General features: G+C 41.9%; 1 protein-coding gene across 1 annotated transcript; it reads left to right on the forward strand.

The window, feature by feature from the left end:
• The first annotated feature begins 4205 nt into the window (after nt 1-4205).
• Nucleotides 4206-25817, forward strand: pcsk2 (proprotein convertase subtilisin/kexin type 2). Its single transcript, XM_086122431.1, has 12 exons — nt 4206-4683; nt 6564-6668; nt 10141-10254; nt 10598-10706; nt 12209-12246; nt 16237-16313; nt 17724-17812; nt 18172-18347; nt 19365-19580; nt 20232-20332; nt 22637-22864; nt 24643-25817. The coding sequence occupies exons 1-12, from the start codon at nt 4486-4488 to the stop codon at nt 25130-25132; spliced, it is 1941 nt and encodes a 646-aa protein (XP_085978557.1). The 5' UTR covers nt 4206-4485; the 3' UTR covers nt 25133-25817.

A 25817-nucleotide genomic window follows, 5' to 3' on the forward strand; every position in this document is an offset into this window, starting at 1 on the left:
CATTAAAAAATGTTTCATAAAGAAAGAAGCTTGAAAGTGGATCCAAACATTCCTGGGTGTTGCTTGTGGATGATGACGGTGTGCATCCGATAGTGTTCATGAGCCGCAATGTTCACGTTTCCTTTTTTTCATCACTGTCACGATCGCGATGCTTTCCAAAAAAACAAAACAAAAAGTCATATTTGTGCTGTACCAAAAATCACACGTTCGAGAGTAGAGATGCACGATATGAGACATTTCAACTAATACCGTTATACTGATAACCAATCATTTGGCTGATACACTCAGTGATCGCCTATCGCCTCTAAAATCCTGATCGTGTAAAGCTGACTTGTATGCAATGGAACCAGCCAGATGTACAGTTGACGCTTGTGAGCGCTGAAAACTAGGACATAGCAAACAATGAAAATAGGCTAGGAAATCGCTCTCTAACCACGCTTGTGAGCAGACTTCATAAAAACACACTCAAAAGTGGTTTGTAGATTAGATGGCGCCTTGCTGAGGGGAAAATCACTCTGTCACAGCAGTGTAGTTGTGAAAATAAAAATGTTATCTTGAATTACCTGTCTGTTGACTCCAGGAAAGAAAGTTTTTGGCCTGTGTGGGGTTTTGTAAACAGCACCTACACAGGCATCATAAGCAATTTACTTCAACAGAATGGTGTTTATTCATGTTTGCCAAATGTAAAAGTAGTAGGTCTAATCTAACGGAACACATTTTCCTTCAAGGCTGCTGTCAATCAATCATAAACTATTTTAATAGCCGCACACGCTAAATTGAAAGATTCAAGGCGAGATGCATTGTGGCAGGTAAATAACATCCGCCCCCAAGATGAAGCCTGCTCTGTGCTGATTATTAGTATTTTTTTTAAAACTGCCATCTTATCTCACAGAGGCAGACACCTGAAGAAGCTCAGCATAGAGAGAGAGCATCAAGCTCCCTGGTCCATCCAGTCAAGTCAGTGTGCAAAGTACCTACATGCCTCTCTCACCGCACGACGGAAGTTGTTACTTATTGGAACTGTAGCGAAGGGAGCTTCCTTGAAATGGACATACAGTATGATGCCAATTTTTCCACTACTTTCCAGGTCATTTATTTCTGTGACATGATTCAATCAACATACCTCAAAATCCCTCTCTCTGAACAGCCAGGTGGTGTAAGGTGGATTTGCTGTCTCAACCCAGCTGACTTTGGGCAAGAGGTGGGCTGAACTGATCGGCAGCCAATGAAGAGCCAAAAAAATGGATAGGTAACATTTTCATAATATTACATTTTTACAATTTTAACCAACTCAATGAAGAGAGAGCACTCCGTTGTTTATGTGATCGTCAGTAATAGCCTTTATCACAACCACTAAAAGAACAGACTGGTTCTGACACTTGCTGACATGTTGCAGTAAACCAAACCAAACCACACTGTGAGTGTGTGTGTACCCGATGATAAAATACCACCTTGATGTTTTGAGTCATCCGGTGTTTCCAAAATGCCGCATGACCGCTATTTAGTGCAGCGGATCAATTAAGTTCAGTGGCTGCACTGGCACAGTGATAGTTGTGTCACTGGTTCATTTCCAATGTAAAGTAACACATGACCCTTTACGTGATTTCCCACTCAAAAGGTGAATGATGTCACAAATGGATTTTGGGCCGTGGAAGGCAAGATACGAGGAGCTGTCATTGTGAAAAACATGTCGGCTCTTTGCTCAGGTTTGAAAATTAGTCGAGCTGCCGTGTCATATTTTTCTGTGTGTTCTCACTGACCCTGATAGCCGAAGCAATAAAAGGCAGTGAAAAAAAATTAAAGCGCTCCGCATTTCTTAACCATCCATTTCGGATTGTGTTGTTGTGTTGAGCTAGGTTTGGTTTATCGTTGTCGCTGGGCATTCTTTTTAAGGTTTTTGAGGGTAAAATGAACGGCAAACAGGAAAGAAACATAGAGTGTTTAACTGAGTTAAGATGATGGAATTGTAATGCAGTTTGGCGATATAGAAAATAATTTGGAAGGGATTTCGAAAGGTCAACAAATGCATCAATGTAAGGGGAGGAAAAAAAAGTCACGCTATGTTCTCATTTTGTATAAATGCGATGGTGTTGTTACACCCCATCTTTCTTGTGAAATCACTTTTTCCAGTCGGCGACAATCATGATTCCTTCTCGCCGTGTCATGCTGACTTCACACATCATCGTCTTTCAGATTGACTTTGAGATGAAGAGATGAAGCTCCCATGCACACGCATTATTTATGATGCATCCCTCCAATAGGAAACTCTGCAACGAACCCCTTAATAGAATGTGTAATTTGGAGGCTTCCTTTTAAACGCAGCTCCGGTGAGAAGTGAAGTATAATAGAGATGCGAGCTCGTTTGTCCAAGTGAAACAAATAATCTCTCTGCTGCAGCGTGGCAGTCGTGTGGGAGGAAATCTCCGGGGAGGCTGCAAAGGGTGATTAGTAAACAGCCTACACTTATATAGAAAACACATTATTTTCCGAAGCTGTTTCATACAACCTTGGGATGTTATGTAATTTGAGAGCAATCATTAGGGTGATCGATGAGTGTTATTTTAACTACCGGGTACATGTGAATACATGCGCCTCACAGAAATGGGGTATTCCTCCATTGACAATGAATGTACTTGTGTGTCCAGTCCTTATGTAGTGTGTCACGTAGCAACAGGAGGAGCATTTTAATGAGGTCTCTTTCTCCTTTTTTTCTCTTTTTTCATAACATCCTGCTGCTCATATCCAATTACACCCCATTCCAACAGTTTCTACGTTCCAACCTAAAAGGTCAGAATGCTTACGATGGATATCAACAATCTGTGGAACTTTGAAAGAGGAGACACAAGCCTCGTCAAGGGTGGTGCAGTTCACAGAAATTCCCAATAAGCTACTCGCAAATGTCCATCGATCCATCGCGTTTGATCTCATCAGCTAACTTTGAGAGGTTTGGTCTCGATATCTAGTGACTTTTACAACCTCTCCCACTAACTATTCTTCTAAAAAGTGATTAGCAATCAAACAACCTAAGCAGAATTTTTGGGATATTATGTTATATTTGATGACAAAGCCAATCACAGATTCAACCACACTGAAAATTACCGACAATGTGCTCCCCATTTGGACATTGCAAAAGCAGTGACTTCCCGACTTGTTGGAAACTTTTGACCCGAGGTACAATATGTACTGTATTTCCAAGCCACCAGAGTTCACCTAAAAATGCTGATTGAATATAAACCCAGTAGGACTGCAGAAGGCGGCCCGGTAGTCCAGTGGTTAGCACGTCGGCATCACAGTGCAGAGGTACCGGGTTCGATTCCAGCTCCGGCCTCCCTGTGTGGAGTTTGCATGTTCTCCCCGGGCCTGCGTGGGTTTTCTCCGGGTGCTCCGGTTTCCTCCCACGTTCCAAAAACATGCATGGCAGGCTGATTGGTCGCTCTAAATTGTCCCTAGGTGTGAGTGTGGGCGTGGATGGTTGTTCGTCTCTGTGTGCCCTGCGATTGGCTGGCAACTGATTCAGGGTGTCCCCCGCCTACTGCCCGGAGATGGCTGGGATAGGCTCCAGCACCCCCCGCGACCCTAGTGAGGATCAAGCGGTTCGGAAAATGGATGGATGGATGGACTGCAGAAACAGGTTAATTAGTGGAGCCCAGAATTCAAAGCAAGCACGGCGAAGCAGCATGTCGCTGTTATGCTGCACACAAATGGAATAAGCTGCTGACATAACTTATGTTTGCCCCAAATGTAAACGCTGAGGTTAAAACCGATCTTCTTTTAACATACCAATATGATTGTCTTTCAAAGCATTTTAAAAATCTTGTACTTGCACTCTTTGTTATTTTTGTGTTCTAGAAAGCTACTTTTTATTTATTTGCTTTTACATGTTTTGTTTGCACGTGCTTTAAAATGTACTTTTGTGAAGCACATTGTGTTACCTTGTTTATGAAATGCGCTATGTAACAGTAAATGAAGCTGCCTTACCTTGTTTATATAAGTAATTCATGACAGGATCCCAAGCAGTGTGGCTCATGTGGGATCAAGGTGTGCATAATAAGAGAATGGATGGACCAGAGTCCTGTTTATGAAGGCTTAAAATCCTCTTGGTTTTGAATGAAAGTGGAGCAGGGATCTCTCCGTGGTGCTGAAATTGAAGTGCCGACAGGACACCCCAAGGCTGAGTGAGCCCCATTGGACCATTGTGACGGACTGGGAGGGGGAGAGACACAAAGCTGAGGATGCACGTCGCGCACCCCACTCGACCCGCAGCAGGAGAGGAAACACCGACTCGCAGAGGAAATGCGCGCGCAAAACCTCTGATTCCACCTCCTCCATCACCGTACCTCCCACCCTCCCTCCTCTCCTCTCCTCTCTCAGCAGGAGCATCCCTCCCTCCAAACATCCAAACACAAGCCGACGGGCAGCCTAGGCAAGAAGGCGCGTGCACACACAAACACACGCACGGACGAATATTGACACAAGCCGGTCACGATGCGCGGATCTCCCCGCCGTGCAGGGACACGCGTGGGATTTATGGTGCTGCTGAACGCGCTGCTGCTGCTGGTGGTGGCGACGCAGGCTGCGGAGAGGCACTCCACGGAGCATGTCGTGGTCCAGTTGCACGAGGAGGCGCCGGAGGAGGAGGCGCACCAACTTGCAACACAACATGGGTACCAGAGTGCTCGCAAGGTAGGATGCTCGGACAAACGGAGCCTCGGGATTTGATATAGATTTTTTTCAAAACATGACTTCCTTCTTCTGATCCTTCACAGGCATTTGTTTTGTTTTCGGTGCACTTCTGTGAAATGTGGTGACGTCACATCCCACTACAAGACAGCTTCGGTTATTAGGCAGCATGCCTGCTCGACAGAAATGAGTCTCAAAGCAATTTGATTTCCCTTTGTTTTTCTACATGGAAAAAAAAGTCAACAAGTAGAAAATGATTATGAAAAGATAATACATGGGTAGGTCAGATACAATAATTCAACTGATAATATTTGAAAATACCTCAAAAAAATGTTCATACACCGGCAATAAATGAATATTAAATAAAGTAATATAAAATGCGGGAATGTATGCATTTGGGCGCAAATAAATCGAGACAAACAAATCATGAAACGGCTACAAAAATAATAGATGCAGTAATACACACATGAAAATACATCTAAATAGATCTTAAATAAATCTGAATAACTTGATAAATTAAACAAAATATTTGTAATGGAAAAAACGTCCTTTGATCTCATTAGCTTGTATATTTTCATATTAAAAAGAATCCAAAATGTAGCATGTTTCAAATATATGACAATAATAATAATAATGAGCAAAATAGCAGGTCTTTCATCACTGAATTCAAAAGCAATCATTTCCTTTCCTTGATAAATTAACCCCCACAAAAAATACCATTTTATCTATCCATATATATTTTAAACATTGCAGAAAAAACGTGACATTTAAAAAAAAGAAAATACAGTTTTATCCTCTATTTTACCAACACAGGCACAATCTGACAAATATTTTCCCACCTCCCCTCTACACACATTTTGAAGAGTCGTGACACACACACACACACACACACACGCACACGTTCATCCCTACGTGTGACATTTTATTCACCCTGGAGATGTGACATGAAATATGTGGATAATGTACCGTACATGAACAAAACACTAACAAGGCCTCCATGATGGTGCAGTAGAAACAGCACCCCCCCCCCCCCCCACACCTCTGCCTTTGGCAGCGTAAGGGCCTGTCAAAATGGACGTGTGTGAAATTGCTCACTGGGGGGATGGGGGGGGGGGGTTGCAGGCAGCGAGGCCTACAGCATGAAATATTCTGCTCTGACTCTGAATAATGATTTTCTGTTTATTCATAAATAAACGTGTCAGTCTGTACTTCATCATTGTAATATTTGCTGTGCGGTGTTTCTATGATCGCTAGTTCTTTTTCTTGGACAGTGGAGCACCCCATCCCAACCCCCCTCGTTCACATCTTGCCTCCCTCTTCCTCTCACAGGTTATGTAATCGGCAGCTATATTTGTCTTGATGGGATGTATAGCATTAAACAATGGCTGCTTTCTTTGAACCATCTTTAATTGTTGCTTAATTAACAAGATAAGGGGACCCGACGTTAGTGCAGATTGTATCGAGTCCTCGCTTTTTTTTTTTTTTTTTTAAATTTTGAGAGCATGAGTGTCAAATAATAGTCTTCAATGTTATAGCCAAATGCGATTCAGCAGACTCATCGGAAAGCATTTATAGCGAACACTGACCTACCCCAAACTCAGCCAGTTTTCAAGCATAAGGGGTCTTTAATCTGGGCATGGTGCCTGAGGGAAAAAAAAAATCATCACATTTCACTGCTCTCATCATGCGTTCGGCTTAATTCTACCACCCGTGCCCTAAAATAGATTATTGTGCCCCTTTCATGAAAGCCTGGAAATCAGTGCCCTTTCTTCAACCTTTCTCCATTCTCGTTTATTGTAGTGTAGCAATTACATCCCGATTGGGGCATCTCTTTCAACCCATTCTTACTCATCTCCTTTGTTCACCATTTTGTTTTTGTTCAGGTGGCCTTTGGAAAGGGGCTCTACCATTTCTATCCTCAGGATTCTTCCAAGAGGCGGAGCAAACGAAGCATACGAAGCAGACAACGACTCCAGAAAGACAGCAGGGTAACTAGAAGTCATGTCTTAAGACCGTAAATTTAAAATTAAATTCATGTACGATAATGAAGTACTGATGGTCGTAATACAACAAGTCGCTTTCAATTGCACATTCCCATTTCCACCAGAAATGTCATGCCGCATTGTCCACGAGTCCAAACAAGACCATGATTAGTTTTTGTAATTTCTTCATTATTTTTTTTTAAAATTGTGGCAACCAGCTTCAGCTCCTCAGCCAGCCTACTTCCAATCTTCAACCCAAGCAGTTCAAAATCCATAGCGAGGGGGTTAGGAAACAACCCGGCATTTATTTGTTTGTCATCACTCTTTATGGAAAACCGGCTCTGCGTGACAGTGTGAAATATGTTGATGCAAAGAAATTATGTGAGCATCATTCCAGTCCACAGCAATAATGTCAGAAGTGGCTTTCATTGAAATCAATCGGACCGGCACGGATTAACAGGATATTAACACGTTAATTGGTACTGTAGGAATAAAAATTGGAAGCAAAGATTTGGGATTTTATTTTGTTTCCATTGCATCAGAGGAGATTTGTACTTGTCGCTTGCTGTCCATGAGCTAGATTTATTGATGATGTGATTATTTTAGCTGCTCTGTGACTCATACAAACTGTTTTTCCTCTGTTGAACACCACTTATCACTCAAAAAAACTCTGAATCACCCATAATCTTTTTATGAGGTGCCTTTTAAGAAGCGATTTTCTGCAAAGGTTGTGTTTATGTGCTCTGTTCCCTTTTCAATTCTTGCTTTCAAACATCCTCCTGTGGAGGTTTATGAGATAAGTGGTACTTACTTAACAGTGGATGCAGCGGTGACGCTGTGGATGTGGAGTAAATGGCAGTTGTTGGAAAAAAAAATACCAACGGGGGGCAAATAAAATAAGATTTCCCATTTTAATTGTCTGCGATTGGCTGGCAACTGATTCAGGGTGTCCCCCGCCTACTGCCCGGAGATGGCTGGGATAGGCTCCAGCACCCCCCGCGACCCTAGTGAGGATCAAGCGGTTCGGAAAATGGATGGATGGATGGATGGATTTTAATTGTGCCCCCGCCAGTCTACCACTCTTCACTTCTTGTAAACGTGAATTAAATTATTCAAAATAGGATTTGCCTTTAGTTTCTCTTCTGGTATTTGCATTATTACAGCTGGTAGCAAACAATCTTCCAGACATTTTTTTTTCCCCCACTGCCAGCCGTGCCCATCAGAGTCCGCGCTTGTGCTGAGCACTCGACAAGTGGGAGAAAAAAACAAAACAAACCTTAATACATGATCACTGCAAAGCTTCGAGGCAGAGATTTTCCTTTGACCTTTTTTGTAATTGAATTATTCAAGAAATCGCTTCAGCCTTAATTTACATGATATTGGGGGATCTTTCAAATTATAAATATTTGTCGTGGTCTCATTTTTACACATGAGGGAAACCTGCTGTTTTGACATGGTTGTGAGATCCATCTTGTGTACCGCCTCAGGTGTTGGCTTCCATGCGTAGATGATTTAATGTCGCCGGCATATCACGGTGTCAAGTGTTTTCCGGCCGTCCTTCTCGACCAAATAAAATAAGCTTGCTGCAAGAACTAGTACAGTGTTATACTCAAGGTCTGTCGCTAAGACTAATGTTAAACTGCCGTCAAAGTGCATTCAAGTTTTTTTGGAGGTAGAGGGGAGGGGGCGTGCAACAGATGCACACATAAACTACTACCCAAATCATTAGCATTTTAAATTATCTTTCAAATGTATCAATTTATACGACTATGTGGTGTGAATTCCTGGAAACGCTAAATATACTGGAGGGAACCATTACATTGATTTTTCTATTTTCCCTCGGGTCTTGGGAAGAATCTATTAGTGGAGCACAATGGCCTACTTTGTTCATGACTTCTTTTTCTTTCCAGTCAGTATGATTCCTAAAATTTCCAGTGCTTGCTCTCTTGGAACAGTTGAGTAGACTCTTTTAGTTCAGGATAATAGTTTTTGTGTGATTGTTAAATACCAAAATTGTTTAGCATTTTCCAGATTCTTTTTGTCCATATTTCTCAACAATTCAAACAGCTTCTCTATGTTGCCTGTACAGTAAATATTCAGCTCATTCCGGACAGCTTGGGCACTAATTTTCACACTCAGAAAAGTTCCACTTCCCTGAAAATTAGTCTTTTCCAAGAAAAAAAAAAATCCCCATTTTCATGAGTGGAGACGTTGACGGGTTAAAAAACATTTACTTTGTCCATTTTCCATGGCAAAATTCCCAAATTCGTGTCAATCAGAACATTATACTGTATATCTAATAGCTTATTTGCCATATGTTAGCATACCAACGGCTAGCATGTGAGCATTTAAACAATTCTTATTAGAAATTAAACCAGAATACAACACAAAAAAAGTCAAACCCTCATCAATTGATCCTAGCACTTTGTCTCTTCAAGTTGTATTTTTGCCATAAGTTCAAATACCAACAGCTAGCATGTTAGCATTTCATCATTTCAATTAGAAACAGAATAAAAAGAGCAATATACAGCCTTTGTTAGCAGTCTATGGCACTTTCAGTGACACTGTTAGCATTTGACCAATTGTCATCAGAAATACAGCAGTACCAATACAAGGGAAGAAATGAAACCCTTTTACATTCACCCTTGCATACTTTTCTCACTACATATTAACATACCAACTGTTAGCATTTGATCGTTTTTATTATGAAATGCAGTGTCTGTTTCTAGTTGCCTTTGGGTCCCCCCGCCCCCCCTCCCAGGGTAGTACTTTCAAATACGTATATGGTATTATTTGGCGTTATCATTCGAAGGATCGTCTGATTGCACTGATTGACCATGTGTGCTGTGCACTTCCCGATTGCTCAGAGTACGCTATAAAAAGATGAATAGGTTTTAAAAGGCCATCTTGAGTGCTGCTCTATACTGCCTTATCTATCAGCGGCAGTAAAAAACAACCACAATGCCCGTTTTTGTACCTCGGTCACATCGGAGGGGACTTAGTCACCCGAATGTACTGTATGTTCTGGAGGACATTTTGAAATGCTGACAAGAATTATTCGTGTTTGTGTTGTGTGGACTTGAGGAATGGGCAGCGACAAAAACAGCATCTCTCGTCTTTTCCTAATGTAAATAATCTGTTTCGGAAGCAAACTGCGGCTATCGTATAACATTCGGCTGTACAGGAAATGCTTCAAGGAACATTTTAACAATTATTATATATAATATATTTATATATATATATATTATATATAATTAACAATCATGCAAGGGCAAAAAGAATCTGGTGTCTTTATTGACATGTCGGCCGAATACACTGAAACCACATGCCGCTCAATTGTCAATGCCTCTAATGCCTACACAATTTGAGCCGCAAAATACATCCACTTAAAGCCTCCGGTCGCTGGAAAATATAAAGTACTGTACTCTCCATATAGTACTTTACAAAGTCTTCAAAGCAATGTTTCCATCTCTCCCAGGTGAAGAACATTCTGGATCAAGACGGTTTTAACCGTCAGAAGCGTGGCTACCGAAATTTAGATGACATGGAAGTGAACATAAGCGACCCGCTTTTCACCAAACAGTGGTACCTGGTGAGTCACCATCCTGACCCAACCTTCCGAAGCATTCTTATTCCCCAGTACTTCAACAATCAGTGCAGTTAGTCACACTTGAATTAGCCATGCCAATACACTGCCGCATGCGCAGCGCCCCTCTCGTTTAAGCCTGAGTGGCAACTGTGACATTTACGGCTGCTGCGAGCTCGCCGCTCTTCATCAGAGGAACACAGATCTTCATCTTCAGCGAGATGCGCCGTTATCTCTGACGTTACTTTCACCAAAGCATCCCACCCACACACACATTCATGTGCCTTGATATTGTTTATATCCCCACCTGGATGCTCTAAATTAATGATTTCTTATTTTGCGTGATTAGATCAACACTGGCCAAGCAGACGGGACCCCAGGGCTAGATCTTAATGTCGCCGAGGCCTGGCAACTAGGTTACACAGGCCTAGGAGTCACCATTGCAATCATGGATGATGGCAAGTATTAACAACCTTGCTTGCTTGGGTTAGTTTTCACACCGTTTTCATTTATGTAGATTACAAAGTGTTGGGTTTAATGTGCACGTGGCAGGGTTTTAGTTTTTTTATTTTTCATTTGAGTTAGTTTGCATTTGGTTTTGACTTTTTGGTTTTTAAATTTAGTGCGTTTTAATTCGATTTTGGAGCAAATGGGTTCGTTTTTTATTCGTTTTCATTTTGGGGGGAAATGATTGGTTTTAATTGAATGTATATTAGTTTTAATGTTAGTTTTAGTTTTTTATATCCGCAATTCAGTGAAATAGAAAAAAAGGTTACTAAGTCCTGTGTAAGAAAATACCGTACAGTCAACTAAGATTCACAAACAACTCACCTTCCTTCTTCTGTAGCTAGGAATGTATAACAATACAAAAATAAATAATAGTTTAAAATCAACCAACAACGCTCATGTATGGTATTAATTGACAAACACGAAAAGAGCACTTTGAAACAGTGATTCATGCCTTTGTCACATCTTGGCTGGATAACTGTATTACACTTTACTTTGGAATCAGCCAATCCTCCATTAAGCCTCTCCAGTTGGTCCAGAATGCTGCTGCTCGCCTCATACTTATAAGAGGGAGTACGTAACTCCTACTCTGGCATCCCTTCACTGGCTCCCTATATATTTTAGAGTTTTTTTTTTTTTTTTTTAAAGATCCTCTTATTTGTTTTCAAATATTTAAATAATCTCACGCCACCTTACCTTTCTGAGCTCCTGTGACTGATGCGAAACAACAACAGGATATTTAATAAATAAAAATACTATTAAGCATTTTGTGTAGATGAATTTCACTACTATTTAAAGACATCAATTGGACACTTCATTAGGTACAGCTCTTATGAACATCTCTGTACATAGCAACTAAAGTACCCACAAAACATCTTTAACTTGGGATAGTTCAGTTTTACACAATTGACAACCGTATAGTGAACAAATGGGTACATTACAAAAATTTTATTCTTGTAAATTCTTTATGAATATAAAATATTTTTCATAAATCAATAAATAATGACTTAAAAGCATCAGTTCACTCTTTGCCTAACCCGAACATTCTACAAATGCATCCCAGCTCAATGTGGTCTCACCATTTGGCATGCAAGACATCACTCTGCCCGTCCCTAATGAATGACTTTTTGCCATTTATTAAGTCTTAACAAACAATCTAATGAATAATCAGCGTACAAACAAGTTATAAAGCAATAATGAAGGTACCCTTGCGAGATTAATATGTCTGTGATTGCCAGTGTCAATCAAAACAGAGCAATATTAAGTTTGTCATCTTAGAATGTTTATTGCCTCTGTGCTGGATCTCATATCACTGTCTGGGAAAATGGGGATAGCTTTCTATGATTTTGAAATACAAATTGTGATGAAACTCCCCCCAGATGATGTCCTTCTCTGGAAGCACTGTGTCACATGATTAGCTGTCCCTAACGTGTGTGTCAAAATTGTATTTCAGGCATTGACTATCTGCATCCAGACCTGGCATCTAATTATGTGAGTATCTCCTCATTATTGAATTGCAAAAGTTCCCTCGCTCATGTTAATGAGCAAAGCGGGGGAACTCAGTTGGCCGATGGCAGGTGCTTTCCGAGGTGCCGTCATGGCTGCCGGGTCTCCTTGTCATGCTTGGCGGAGGACGCAGGAGTTGGCCAGGAGGAGGTAGCGAGGACAGGAGGACAGCCGAGCTGTTTAATGCTAATGCACGCGGCGCTGTGACAGGCACAATGGCAGGCCGATCTGTCACCAGTGCAGATAATGCCAGAGTAGTCTGAGCTGAATAATGTGATGTTCTACCTCTAGCACACTGATAAAAGCTTGAAGGACAAGCGGGAAGATGACATTACAAGGAAATGGGAACGACATTTGTGGTATAAAACTGTATGGAGGTTCATTTGTGTTTCGGAGCCCACCTGATCAAATAGATGGCGCCGTGGTGATAAAAGCTCATTACTACTTCCAGTAGTGTTTACGGATATATTTCCTATGTATGCTAGTCAGAAAAATACGTGCTCGGTCTCAAATGCAGAAGCAGAAGAAACTCACAGGAGTTCATGCAGGAGATCGAAGTACAAAGTACTTTTATAAGGAACTGCTAGAAGATTTCCACTTGCAGATGATACAAAGGTGGCTGCTGCAAACCTTTGAACCATGATTACGTCTGTGTGTGACAACAACCCACACACACCCACACACATCCATAGTTGGGGGATGCTCTTAAAAATATATTAAAGCTAATAACAACAATAATGATAATAATAATAATGATAATAATGAGGTGTTCAATGAATTCTTTTTGACAATGATGCAAAGGGTTCAATGCACGCTCTTGTCATATTTATGTATAAAATAAAATTACATCCACCAGACATATCAGTGAAGCACAAAATCTTCCTGCCTCGGCCTAGCTCAAATCCACCAAATATCGCATGAGACCACCCCGCGCCACAACTTAGACTAGCTTCTGGTTGGTCTAAGGTGGAGACTACTTCCTGTCTCCAATTTGGCAGGTGCACCGAGGGCGTGTCATAGAAAACGCCCTCGGTTCACTCGAACACCCAGCAAGGCGCAACGCAATCTGCCAAAAATTCCCAAACATGGTAAACTAGTCTTGCCCCGTCACAATATGAAAGATGGGCCACTTTTTACGCTCAGCTTTACGAACATAAAGATGCAAAGTTACTAAAATGCCTTTCCCGTAAAATGACTACTTTATTACCCCCCTAAACCATGATGTTTCTCATAAATGTATGAATTTTTACTTGTAAATTTTCAACTTCAGTCTCTGCTAGTCTACAGAGTATAACTACTGCGAAGGGATCAACTGGAATTAAAAAGTACAGCAAAGGGTAATAGGTAGTACCAGTATTCTAGTTTTCCTACCTTTATGGCTGATATCCCACCATTTTTTTTTCGATAAACTTAGCACTGATCAACATGAATGTGCCATCTGTTATCTGAAATCCTGCGAATGGACGGATACCAGCCTGCTCCCACTAATAAAAAGCCAACCAATGAGTCCCGATTGGACCATAAAAGTCAGGCCGCTTCATCCAGCTCATATTGCATCCTCCCTCCCGTATGCCTTCACTCCACTGTTTGCCTTTGCGCCGCTCCTCGTTTCTTGTCTGTGAACAGAGAGCAGCATTGACCCAAAAATAAGAGCGGGCCTTAGCAGGGGTGATATAGGAGCATGCGCCGCTGTCTTGATGGCGCACACTGCGCCTACAACCGTATTTGTTTGAACCAGAGTGCATTCAAGAGTGATACAGTGTTCTGTAAGTAATCCTGCTTGAGTTTCTCCAACGCCGCCTCAGTCGTAATGTCATCAGCTACTGCGATAGCTGATGGATTCAAAAGCCCACGATGTCATCGTGGGCTTATCTTGTGTGTTTTGCAACTGTTTGTGTTCGTATTAATATTTGCATCAGTTCGGAAGAGCAACATTAATACGGTGAATTACTGTAATGGTTTGCCTCTGCGCACACTAAGACGGTGATATTTCATGCTGCATTTATTTACAAAGGGCAAGTCACTCATTGGGCTTAAAACAACCATAAACAAACACACTGGGTATGAGAAGAGTAAATGAGATTGTGCCTTTTGGAAGGATGGAGACATTTAGATCATTTGTGATGACTCATATAGCCGGATTATATTTCTACGCTTATTATCTTTTAACCATTTGGATAATACACCACACAAGCTCTTTTGTTTCCAGAGATAGTGGAAAGGACACGGAGGTGTAATATTTTGAAATCAAAGTCTCTTAATTAGCGTTACATTGGTATCACTGATAGCCATGACGACAAGTTCTTGTGCAGGTTGAAAAGATTGACTCATGACTCTGAAAATATACACAGAGGGTAGTAAAGCTCAATATCTTATTGTACCTGCTTTCAATCTGCAAAACTAACAGCATAAGCATTCTGGAATATTACTGTACCAGTACGAGAATAAAGGCAGAAAGTTATGGAAATAATGTTCATATTTCACAAGAATAAATATATTTTTCAAGAATAAAAGCCATATTATTATAATAATAATAATAATAATAATATATTATTATTATTATTATTACAATTACAAATAATAATATTATAAATAATATTTATTATTATAAATAATAAATAATAATAATAATATATATATCACAATACGTTGTTGTGATTTTACCTTTTTTATGTTCTCTGTGTTTGCCCCATATTATGTGTTGCTTTATGATCATTAATGCCAGCATTCAATCAATTTTAGTTTACTTTGCCGCGGTATGCAATTCAAATGAGTAATACAATTAAGGTCAATTCATCTCCCGTTGTCGTTTCACTGTAAATTGAAAACATTTTGACTTCATTTGTCATCAACTTTGGACACGATAACATCATAGTGAAGCAAATGTCACATGACTGGCTGGGGAAAAAACAAAACAGTCCATGACAAAATCATTAGGAAAAACTGAGTAATATGCATTTTCTTTATCTTTGCGGTACCTCTCAAGATATATGGCTAGACGGTATCAAAAATACTGAAGGATTTAAAGTCAGCGACTTAGTGAGTGAAATTTATCAAAGGGCTTCAGCGATTTTCAACTGAGTGAAGTCGACAACAAACAGAAGCACAAAATCTGTGTGACCTCCGTGTCCTCGCTTTCACCTTTCACATTCATCGGATGTGTTTATGATGATGGCAAATCTGACACCAGCGTTACATATGCTGTAACTTATGCTGACAAAACAAAGTTTGCATCGGCCAAGATAATAACAGCCTCTATCGAGATAATGACAGAGGTGCAATCCACTCGACATGGCTGCTAAATGATCTGATGCGTTTTCCCACGATGGGGATAATGAATACTTGGCCGTACTCAAGAACAGATGTTATGAGGAATAAAACGTGAGTTTGCAGCAGGCAGCACTGCCCCAATAACAGCATGAGATGCTCCAAGAAAGACATTTGTCCCCTTTTATTCCTCCGTGGTCCTTTCCATTCCTGTCACGTTGGGCCTCATATACAATTCGCCTGTGCTTGGGATCGATCGAATTTTGCGCAACCCCCATACTTCCTGTTTGTTTGTTCTGGTTAGAGGATTGGCGTCACTGTTACGTCTTCATGGTAAATGGTGCGCTGCAGCCAGAGGATCATGACCTTACCCGAGAGACTTATTGATTTAAGTTATATGTAGACATCGGGGGTGGTTTTGGAGTCATAAAGTTGCTTTTATTCAATCAATCTTCAGAACAAAACACAACAGCAAAACTGAATACTCTGAGTTAAACACGTAGTTTACATTTTAAAATGTCAGACTATCTACTGTAGGCCACTCATGGACACACAGAGAGATGATCATTGCCACTATGAATAAGTATTTCAAACCAGCAAAAGTATTGGCCAAATGTGCTGCGATTGGATCAACAGCTGAATAAAACGCATCTTGCTTTTTGTCTCTACATTGTTCTCTTTGTCAACACATCCATTTGTTCCTTTCAGAATGCAGATGCCAGTTACGACTTCAGCAGCAATGACCCGTACCCATTTCCACGCTACACAGATGACTGGTTCAACAGGTAGCTCACTCAGCCCCCCTCTGTTTATACACACACACACACACACACACACACACGAATTCACGCTAGGTTTTTGTGTGTTTTCCCTAGAGTACAGCAGCTCTCTATTGATTTTCTCTCCAACCTTGTTCCATTAGGACATAATGGTGCAGGATAAACAGAGCTATTGTCTGAACACAACACACTAGAAAGCACAATACTTGTTTTTGGTGCCGAGATAAGGCTGATAAAGGAGGCATGTTCACGCAGAGGCGCCCTTGTTACTGATAGTGCTTTATCCTCCTTGCCGTCTCCCGGTGATCCACCGTGACACGTGAGGGCGGTAAGAATACAGAGAAATATATTCAAGGATGTCGAAATGTGTGTGTCGGGTTTGTCAGTGCAGCAGCTCTGAGACTGGCGGGCGCGCAACTCGGCTAATCAGGCGGCTGTTATAAATAGCTTCCTGTCAGTGGCAAAGCATGCTGGGAGAAAACGGGGTCGACTCTCTGCAAGGTCCCTGTGGGGAGCTGAGGGATGGAGGCGAGAGAGACGCAACGTACGGCACCCGCTGATTTGAAGCGAGACAGGAGTCGTGGATGTCAAGCTGCTGAAGCAAAAAAATAAAACTATAAAATGAAACCAGTCGCATGTTGTCAGATTTTAAAATTTCACATCTGCAGTGCCCCTCAGCTAATTCAATCACGCAAGGGGGAAATTAAAGCTATGCAAATTCAAAGTGGGCAGTATTTGTGCGCGCGTGTGACATGACGATGTGAAGCGAACATATAGAATTGGACATCCTCGTGTAGAAATCAAGCATCTTTTGACGTCAATAAACATCGACTACAACTCTTGTAGGGTCTACATCTTCCCAAATAACTGACCAACTACAGGCCTATGTTGTGAGTGTGAAAATTATGTCCTGTAATTGAAGCTCATCAAACATGTATACGCTCCCTCGCTAAAACTAGCTACGTTAGAGGTCGAAATACCATTAAATAAGAAAAATGACTGCAGACGACAACCAGCACAGTAATGTCCAGATCATCTGAATTTAGAGGAGACACGTTTATTCATTCATTATCCATACATACCGCTTATCCTCACGAGGGATGCATTTTTTTTCTACTGTACTGTATTAAAAATAATCTTCAATCTTAATTATATGTTTGTCTTACAACAAGGTTTCAGAATTACTGCATGATGTCTCATTTTCTGACATGTTTGGAAGGGCAGTCGTGTCTCGTGCAAGTAAAACATTGATATCAGATATGCATCATTTGAAAATGTCAAAAAGATGCAAGATGGGCGCAAAATTGTCACCGGATGTTAAAATTGCTGTAGTAATCCAGTTGGAGGCAATTTGCCTTTGTGTAAAATATCAAATCTGTCTTCCTAACCCCGTGTGTTGCTCCTTCCTGTCACCAGTCATGGCACACGATGTGCCGGGGAAGTGTCAGCAGCAGCCAACAACGACATCTGCGGCGTGGGAGTCGCTTACAACTCCAAGGTGGCAGGTATGCCTCATGATGGGGACGATGAAAGAAATAACGGCACTATCATGGCACGAAGATGAGCGACATTGCAAATTGCTCTGTATGTCATGAATAAAATGGAATAAATTCAAGCATCTTCAATGAACGGTTGGAACAAACAAATCAAGGAGCCAGATAGCGTCATGCTTCAATTGCTAATGGGGATTTTCTTGAAATATGATTTTCTTGAAATAGGTGATGCACTAGCACAGGGGTGTCAAACATCTACATGATACGAATGAGAGGGCACAACATCGTCGATAAGACAGTCCATTTGCGATTGATACCTCGGCACCACAGATCTCCTGCGGCCAGCATTTCATTTCTTGTTCACCTGCCAGGTATTAGAATGTTGGACCAGCCATTCATGACGGACATCATTGAGGCCTCATCCATCAGCCACATGCCTCAAGTCATTGACATCTACAGTGCCAGCTGGGGGCCCACCGACGACGGCAAGACTGTGGATGGACCCAGAGAGTTAACCCTTCAGGCTATGGCTGACGGTGTCAACAAGGTAAGGCGCCTTTAGCTCCTCACTGGAGACAGTTAGAAAAGAATCCTTAAGTCTTCGTCTTTGCACAAATGCGGAGTCCCTTTCACTCTTTCACTCTTCATTTGATGCCTCATTGTGGAATCTCTCCAGAAAGACTAGTTTTAGTTTGGATTGGATCTTGTGCTCAGTCTCTCATGTAGATTTAGTCAAAAATAAAAGTTCAAACTCTTAAGGGCCTGATCGTGTCAGCCACCTGGTTGATGAGCTTTCTTTTTTTTTGATTGATATCAGGTCATTTAAACGTATGGTTTATCGTCCTCACCCACATTGTACTGTATAGGGATGAGATGTTTTTTTTTTCCCATAAATGGGAGGCAGATCTCATCCACGTGACTGTAGCCAGGCAAAGATCCGCTCCACCCCCCTCTGCGGAAGACATGTACACACACGCGCGCGCAGACTGTTGCCATGCTAACAGTGCCACTGCCTATTACCAGACTGATTAATCATCCTGGACTGCGTGCAGGCAGGTGTAGGCTGCTCTAAAATGACCCAGCCTCTCCGGAGTTGAATAGGTCCAACGCCGGACACATATTCTTCTGATTGTGTATACGCAACTGATTAAACGGCTGCTTTGTCTCCTCGATTCAACAAATCAGCGTGAACACTGTGCGAAAAAAAATGATTTAACCAATGCTTGCTTGAATTTTGTGAAGAAGGCGGAAATAGTTGCTTGCTGTGCAAAATGTGCCCCCCCCCCAAAATAACATTGCCTTGAAATGTGTTTTGCGTCTTTTTGAGTTGACATGAAGAAGGTTTTAAGATCTTTTAAGACATGCATCTCATATTTTTTTATACCGTAGTTGTCACCCATGAGGCAGAGTGTCTCATAGAGTATGATGTACGTTAACGTGAGTCAGCACGAGCTTCATGCGTACTGTAGATATTGCCACTATAAAATACTAATTATTATACATTCCATCCACGATGTCCCACTAATCAAAATCAGAACTCATCTATTCACCGGTCTCGATCCAGGGGCGAGGAGGCAAAGGCAGCATCTACGTGTGGGCCTCGGGAGATGGTGGTAGCTATGACGACTGTAATTGCGACGGTTACGCCTCGAGTATGTGGACCATTTCCATCAACTCGGCCATCAACGACGGACGCACGGCGCTGTATGACGAGAGCTGCTCATCCACGCTGGCGTCCACCTTCAGCAACGGACGCAAGAGGAACCCCGAGGCTGGCGTTGTGAGTGTTGATGATGGAAGTATACACATAAGAACAAAAATGGGCACAAATGATACACCGAGCACTACTAAAGATGACCACAATTTTGATCTACATTGAAATATTGCAAAAGGTCATCTAAAATAATAAAACACTCTAAATGCAATTATTTTACTCAATAGGTGAAACATGTCAAACACCTCCCATTTTCTGCTTTTCTTACCTACATATGAGCTTGTGATTTAATGAAAATTCATGATAATGTTAGCATGCTAAATGCCTGAAATCAGATCTGGTTAAAAAGAGCATGAAAACATTTGACAAATAGCAAGAAAGGCTTTTCCCCGTGTGCAAAGGCAGCCGTGTTTGTATTTGCGATTATGCAAATGACCGCGGGCTGTTGACAGAGGCAGGGTCCTCCCCGGGGTTCTCTCTCTAATTGCAGCCAGGCTGTTATTGCGTCTAATTAAGCACCGAATGCCACAAATAAAGGTTGAGTCAATAAATATCAGCATAACTTGCGTTCTGGCAGGTTAATGCAACAGAGAACTATTTTCACATCGATCCTTTTATATCTGTTAAGAGAGACAACAATAACCTTGATTCAGCTCTTCTTTTACGCAGACTGGTAACAAATGACGCATTAGCGGTTTTATTGTGCTTTGCATTTAGGCCACCACCGACCTGTATGGGAACTGCACTCTGCGCCACTCAGGAACTTCAGCAGCAGCTCCAGAGGCAGCTGGAGTCTTTGCTCTGGCTCTCGAGGCAAAGTATGTGCTGTTTCTTGTCCCCATGGAATGTTCTGTCCGGGTGGTTACTGTCCTCATGTCGAGTCAACATGCATGTGTCGATCCTAATGTTCTCATATAGTCTGACGTCCTTGCCTAATCAACTAATCCTTTTGTTATCTTGAAGTACAACGGCAAATGGACGTGGTGGGTTATTTGGAGTTGTTCTTTTTATTTCTATTGTGCAAGGTAACTTGCCATCGTGAGTAACTAGCAATCATGAATTCCTACATAACAACTTTCCACAATCGGTTTTGTCCCACGGACTGGTTTCATGTCAGACAATAATTTCAGGGGCCGGCCTTTAAGGCAGAATAAATACAACAAAATAATATTATTTGATTTTCCCCTTCCCAAGGACGTTTATTTTTTTCTACTCATTTTTACTTTGCTAGCTCCTGGGTTTTGTTTTAGTGGTAACCTATCACGTGATCGAGAAGCGTGCCATATTGATATATTCTATATGGATGTAAAAGAGAATCCGGTAAGTTTGAAAAAATAAAACACCTTTGAAATGTATTCATTTATTCTTTCTGTGCGGCCAAATATCCCACGGATACCAAATATCCCACGGCCCGGTACTGGTCCGCGGCCTGGGGGTTGGGCACCACTGCTTTTTTTTCTGATTGATTTATTCCTTCTCAACCTGTGTATTTCTATTGAGCAAGGTGGCGCTCTGAAAAAACTGGCGCAAGATGAGCGAGCATTACTGGTCTTTTTTTGGAGGGAAGGGGTTTTAATGGTTCTGGTTGTTGCTTTTGTGCAAGATGGCCAGTCAGCAGTTTTGCACATTGACTTGCTGTCGAGTTATCATGACTAACTTGTGAGAATGATCACATGAATTACTGGATATGTCAGTGCTGTGGCCTTTTTTCGCCTCCATGGTCTATTTGTATTTCTGTTCCCATGTGTGCTATCATCTTTTTTACACTCTATGGATTATTTCTAGTCTTTTGTATATTTCTATATATGCACAGTGACAGCGATGTCAGGAATAAGTGGCAGGAGGATCCATCAAAATAATTGTGTGAGATGTACTGTACGTACTATAGACAACTGTGCTCATTTAATACAGTATTGTGTCCTCATGTAGTCAGCTGTCCTCATGGAGTTTTGTCCTGGTACTGAGATCCTTGGGTTCAGATGAGAGCCTCTAGAAATATTTGATGTTATTTACGTCCTTCTGTGGTGAATAAAGGGAGCCTCGGGGGCAACGATTTATTGCACGCGATAATCTTTTCAGTCATCACATTCATCCGCGTGCTTTATATATAGTATAAATGGCTCACTTGAGCCTTTCATGTGGCACAGTTGGCCAATCTCTACGCCCTTCAATCCTTCATTTAAGATTTCTCTCCGTGACCTCCTAAAAAACATCAGCTAGTTGTCTACTTTCCAAAGAGCACTTTGCTATGTTTATTTCTTTTTTAGTTACATGTGTGTTTACATGTGTACCTGTGCCAAGGTCAAGGTCCAATTATTTGGACCATAAATATCAAGTTGAAAAATACCCATAAATACTATTAGGAACGCCAGTGTTTGCTGACACATACGCAAAGGAGAGTACACAGCCAGTATGTTGGAACAACTCAGAAGTAATTATAATGCAAAAACTACAAAAGGTGATTTGCTGCAAACCCCGGTGAAGAGACTTTCCTTTCCTCTCCGATGCTTAATTTGTCACGTGAAAGTGCCGACCAGAATCTGCCCGCCATTAACAGACACCCCGCTTAGCGTAGTTGTGCAAAGAAACCACTGTTTGCTCTGCACACACGATGATGATGTCGCTGTCGGGAGTGAGTGGATGAGCTCGCACGTCAAAGCGTTTTTTTACGGGCCAAACAATTGGATTGGATTGGATTAAACTTTGTCAAATGTGCTGTATGTGAAACATACAGCACAGATGAATTTTTTCCCCTCTCAACACAAAACAATCATGAATCATGTGACGGCGGGAAAATGAAGCAATGATAATCGTTGCTGGCCGTATGTACTTAAACCAAAGAAAAGAACTGTGGGAGAACGGGTGACAACTAATTTGATTGGTTCATAAAGGCTCCTGTTTACACAGAACTGCTCAGCTCATTGAACTATAATTCCATCGCAAATCAAAACAGCAGCATCTACCAAAGCACGTAGGCGAATAGAAGTGAGGAGTCTTACCCTGTGTTCTGAACTGGCCATTTCCACAATATTGAAGATAGTCTGATGTCAAGAAAAGCGACAATCCATTTTTTGAGATACGCATTTTACTGTAAATATTAATTTCTGTACCCCCAATCACAGCCCCGACCTGACATGGAGAGACATGCAGCACCTCTCAGTGCTGACCTCCAAGAGGAACCAGCTTCACGATGAGATCCACCAGTGGAGGAGGAACGGCGTGGGCCTGGAATTCAACCACCTGTTTGGCTACGGCGTCCTGGACGCCGGCGGCATGGTGAAAATGGCCAAAGAGTGGAAGACGGTGCCCGAGCGCTTCCACTGCGTTGCCGGATCCATCCCGGAGAATCAGTAAGTGCCGTTTCTTAAAATGTGCTAATGTTAATGAAAGCCTGATAATTCTTTGCAATTCAGTTACTTTGTAAATACTGCAGCGTTTACAAGAAGACACTCATTTATTGTGTGCATTAAGATTGAGTTATGGATGGACGTAATTTTAAAATGCAAAGTACGATATCTTTCCACATTGGAAAAAAAAAATGGTGTGTTGATTTTACCATCCTGCTCTGCTGCTTTATTAGACGGTGCAACTCAGAGGACCCTGATGTGCGCTAGCAACTGCTTTCCTCTGGCCTCTTGCCTCTTAATTGGCTTCATTAGAGTCCCTTAAATGGTTTGGCCATTTAAGACTGTCAATCATACAGACTGAGCATGATGAAAATTGCTTCAACAGAGAATTTATAACAGTGTTGTATGTAGAAAGTCTTCTCTGCTTATTTAGGAGCCCGACACTAATGAAATTGTTCCAAAACAAGGATAAGTCGCTGTAGAGATAAATAAGGGAACTAAAGGAAGCCATAAAAATGATAAAACAGTGTTTATAGGGCACGGACGCTAATGATAACCAATTGTCTTTTGCGTGCAAATTTTATGCCGCGCAAATGCATGCATCACATTCGACGCCAGCTTGCTGTTCTACACAGCAGCACCACCACGGGGGCCGCACGGCTGCCTCTATTGTGCTGGAGAAATAATTACAACAAGGCCACCTCTGATGAGACCGTCTGTAGGGGGTGGGTGGGGGGGGGGGTAAAGCAATAAACATCAACAAAGCCCGGGCTCTTGCGTACTACGCCGCAGCTCTGAACGCTGATCAGATAGCGGCACTGGCTGATTGTGACTTACTTGGCTGGAGGAGAAGTTCTCATTATCAGAGGAGCCGGCGTGCTGGGACACATTGTTCGACTTTGTTGTTTTCAATCTCCAGTGGCGATGTGTTCTCTTTCGCAGAGGACAACTTGTTTCGAGGAGGCACACAGAATGTAGTATAGTATACAAGGTCTTCTGGAAAACCAGGCTCTCCCTTCTGCTAACCTATTGAGGCATCTCGTGATCATGAGCCCGCTTTGGTAAATTTCCACCACAATTCAAGGTGCATCTCTGTGCAACGGTACCCAATGAAGTGTCCATGAAGCATATTTTATTCTGCTTCTGCTACTGCGATCGCTTGGGTGAGCTCAGCCGTCTTTCAACAGCTCCCTTTTGAAGCTGCCTGCATTGCGGGCCTAAGCCTCTCATGTTAATAAGGCTCCACTGCAAGCCGCTGCCCTGCTGTGTCCTCGCTCATGAGGAGATGGGAACAGCCGCATTAAAAAAAAAAAAAGAATAAAATCCACTCTTTTCGGAACAAACCCTTTATAGGAGGGGGGGACTTATCTCCTTGTGCACTGTGGAGGCAGGAGTTAGCCATTTTGTTGCATAACAGCATTTAGATTCCTGTTCCAAAAATTGAAAAATAGTTTTTTATAAATGCAAATAAATGCAAGCCTTATCAGCTGCACGAATTAATCTCTGAAATTAATGTATCACTGTAGTCACACTTGAAAAATGAATTTCATTTGGATTGTAGTTTGGCCATACAATCTAGCTATCAATGCTAAACGACAGAGACGATTCTGGTCGAAATATAGGGCAAATAATTTCTTGAGTGGAAAAATACGGTTTTAATTCATATCCATTTCACTGTGGCTATTTCCTCTGCCTCATCTGTCCTGATAATTTTGAGCCATCACAAATGACACCTTTTTGCCACATATCATTGAAGTGTCCAATTTGTCATTTTCCTCCAGTAAAATCCAGTCTGGCAACAAGCTGGTGCTCGCCATCTCCACTGAAGCCTGCCAGGGCATGGATAACTTTGTCCGCTACCTAGAGCACGTCCAGGCGGTGATCACCGTCAACGCCAGTCGTCGCGGCGACCTCAACATCAACATGACCTCACCCATGGGCACCAAGTCCATCATGCTGAGCCGACGGCCCCGCGACAACGACTCCAAGGTGGGCTTTGATAAGTGGCCCTTCATGACCACGCACAACTGGGGCGAGGACCCGCGCGGCACCTGGGTCCTGGAAGTGGGCTTCCAGGGCGACGAGCTCCAGCGCGGCGTCCTCAAGGAGTGGACGCTCATGCTGCACGGAACACAAAGTGCCCCTTATATAGACCAGAAAGTGCGCGACTACCAGTCCAAGCTGGCCATGTCCAAGAAGGAGGAGCTGGAGGAGGAGCTGGATGAGGCCGTGGAGAGAAGTTTGAAGAGCTTGCTGAAGAAAACCAACTGAAAAATCCCCGCACCCGCATGTGTTGCTCTCATCACACACCGTCTTGGGTATTTCTTTGTTGCCCCCCGCCTCGCTCTGCTTTTTGTACTTTCGGTTTTGACCTTCAATGAATGTTTATCAATAAAAGTACAGTATATCCTTCAGTAATCTACACAAAGAGACTATATCATCATTTTTACACTTGAACACACTGTCCATACATAAACCAAAAGAATCCGCTCTGACACTTTAATTGCCACACACTCTCTCGCTCTCTTTCTCTGTCTCTTCTGCCAACTGTTGTACAGGTTGTGACCAAACGATTCGGTGTCATCCTATTTCAAGTGTCTGTTTATATTTATGTGACATGCTCCGTTTGTACGAATGAGAAGGAGAGGAATGTGTGATTTATTTGCAGCCTGTTCTCCTCCGTTTTTATTTCATGATCTTTGGTGTACTCCATAATAAATCTACCCAGCTGTTTATTAAAACACTCGAGTGATTTGAAGCAGAACTTTCATCACAGAGCTAACTTGCAATTGTGTTGGGTGTTGGACCACGAAAGTCAAGAATAACAGGCGGGCAGAAAGACTGTACGGTAGTTCATTCAATTGTCGACTTATGATTTCTTAATATTTTTTTTATTTTTGTTTTAACATTTATGGAAATGTATAACAATTAAAATAAAAATCTATTTCAAACTCGC

The sequence above is a fragment of the Hippocampus guttulatus genome, chromosome 10 (genome assembly GCF_054856545.1).
Source record: "Hippocampus guttulatus isolate MCC_2025c chromosome 10, RoL_Hgut_1.0, whole genome shotgun sequence".
Classification (NCBI taxonomy): Eukaryota; Metazoa; Chordata; class Actinopteri; order Syngnathiformes; family Syngnathidae; genus Hippocampus; species Hippocampus guttulatus.

Bases quoted from the DNA above. Each gene is read 5' to 3' on its own strand.
- pcsk2 (XM_086122431.1), top strand. From the start codon at position 4,486: ATGCGCGGATCTCCCCGCCGTGCAGGGACACGCGTGGGATTTATGGTG. The intron at 17,813-18,171 runs GTATGCCTCATG...TTCACCTGCCAG, and splicing joins TTACAACTCCAAGGTGGCAG to GTATTAGAATGTTGGACCAG. The intron at 19,581-20,231 runs GTGAGTGTTGAT...CTTTGCATTTAG, and splicing joins GGAACCCCGAGGCTGGCGTT to GCCACCACCGACCTGTATGG.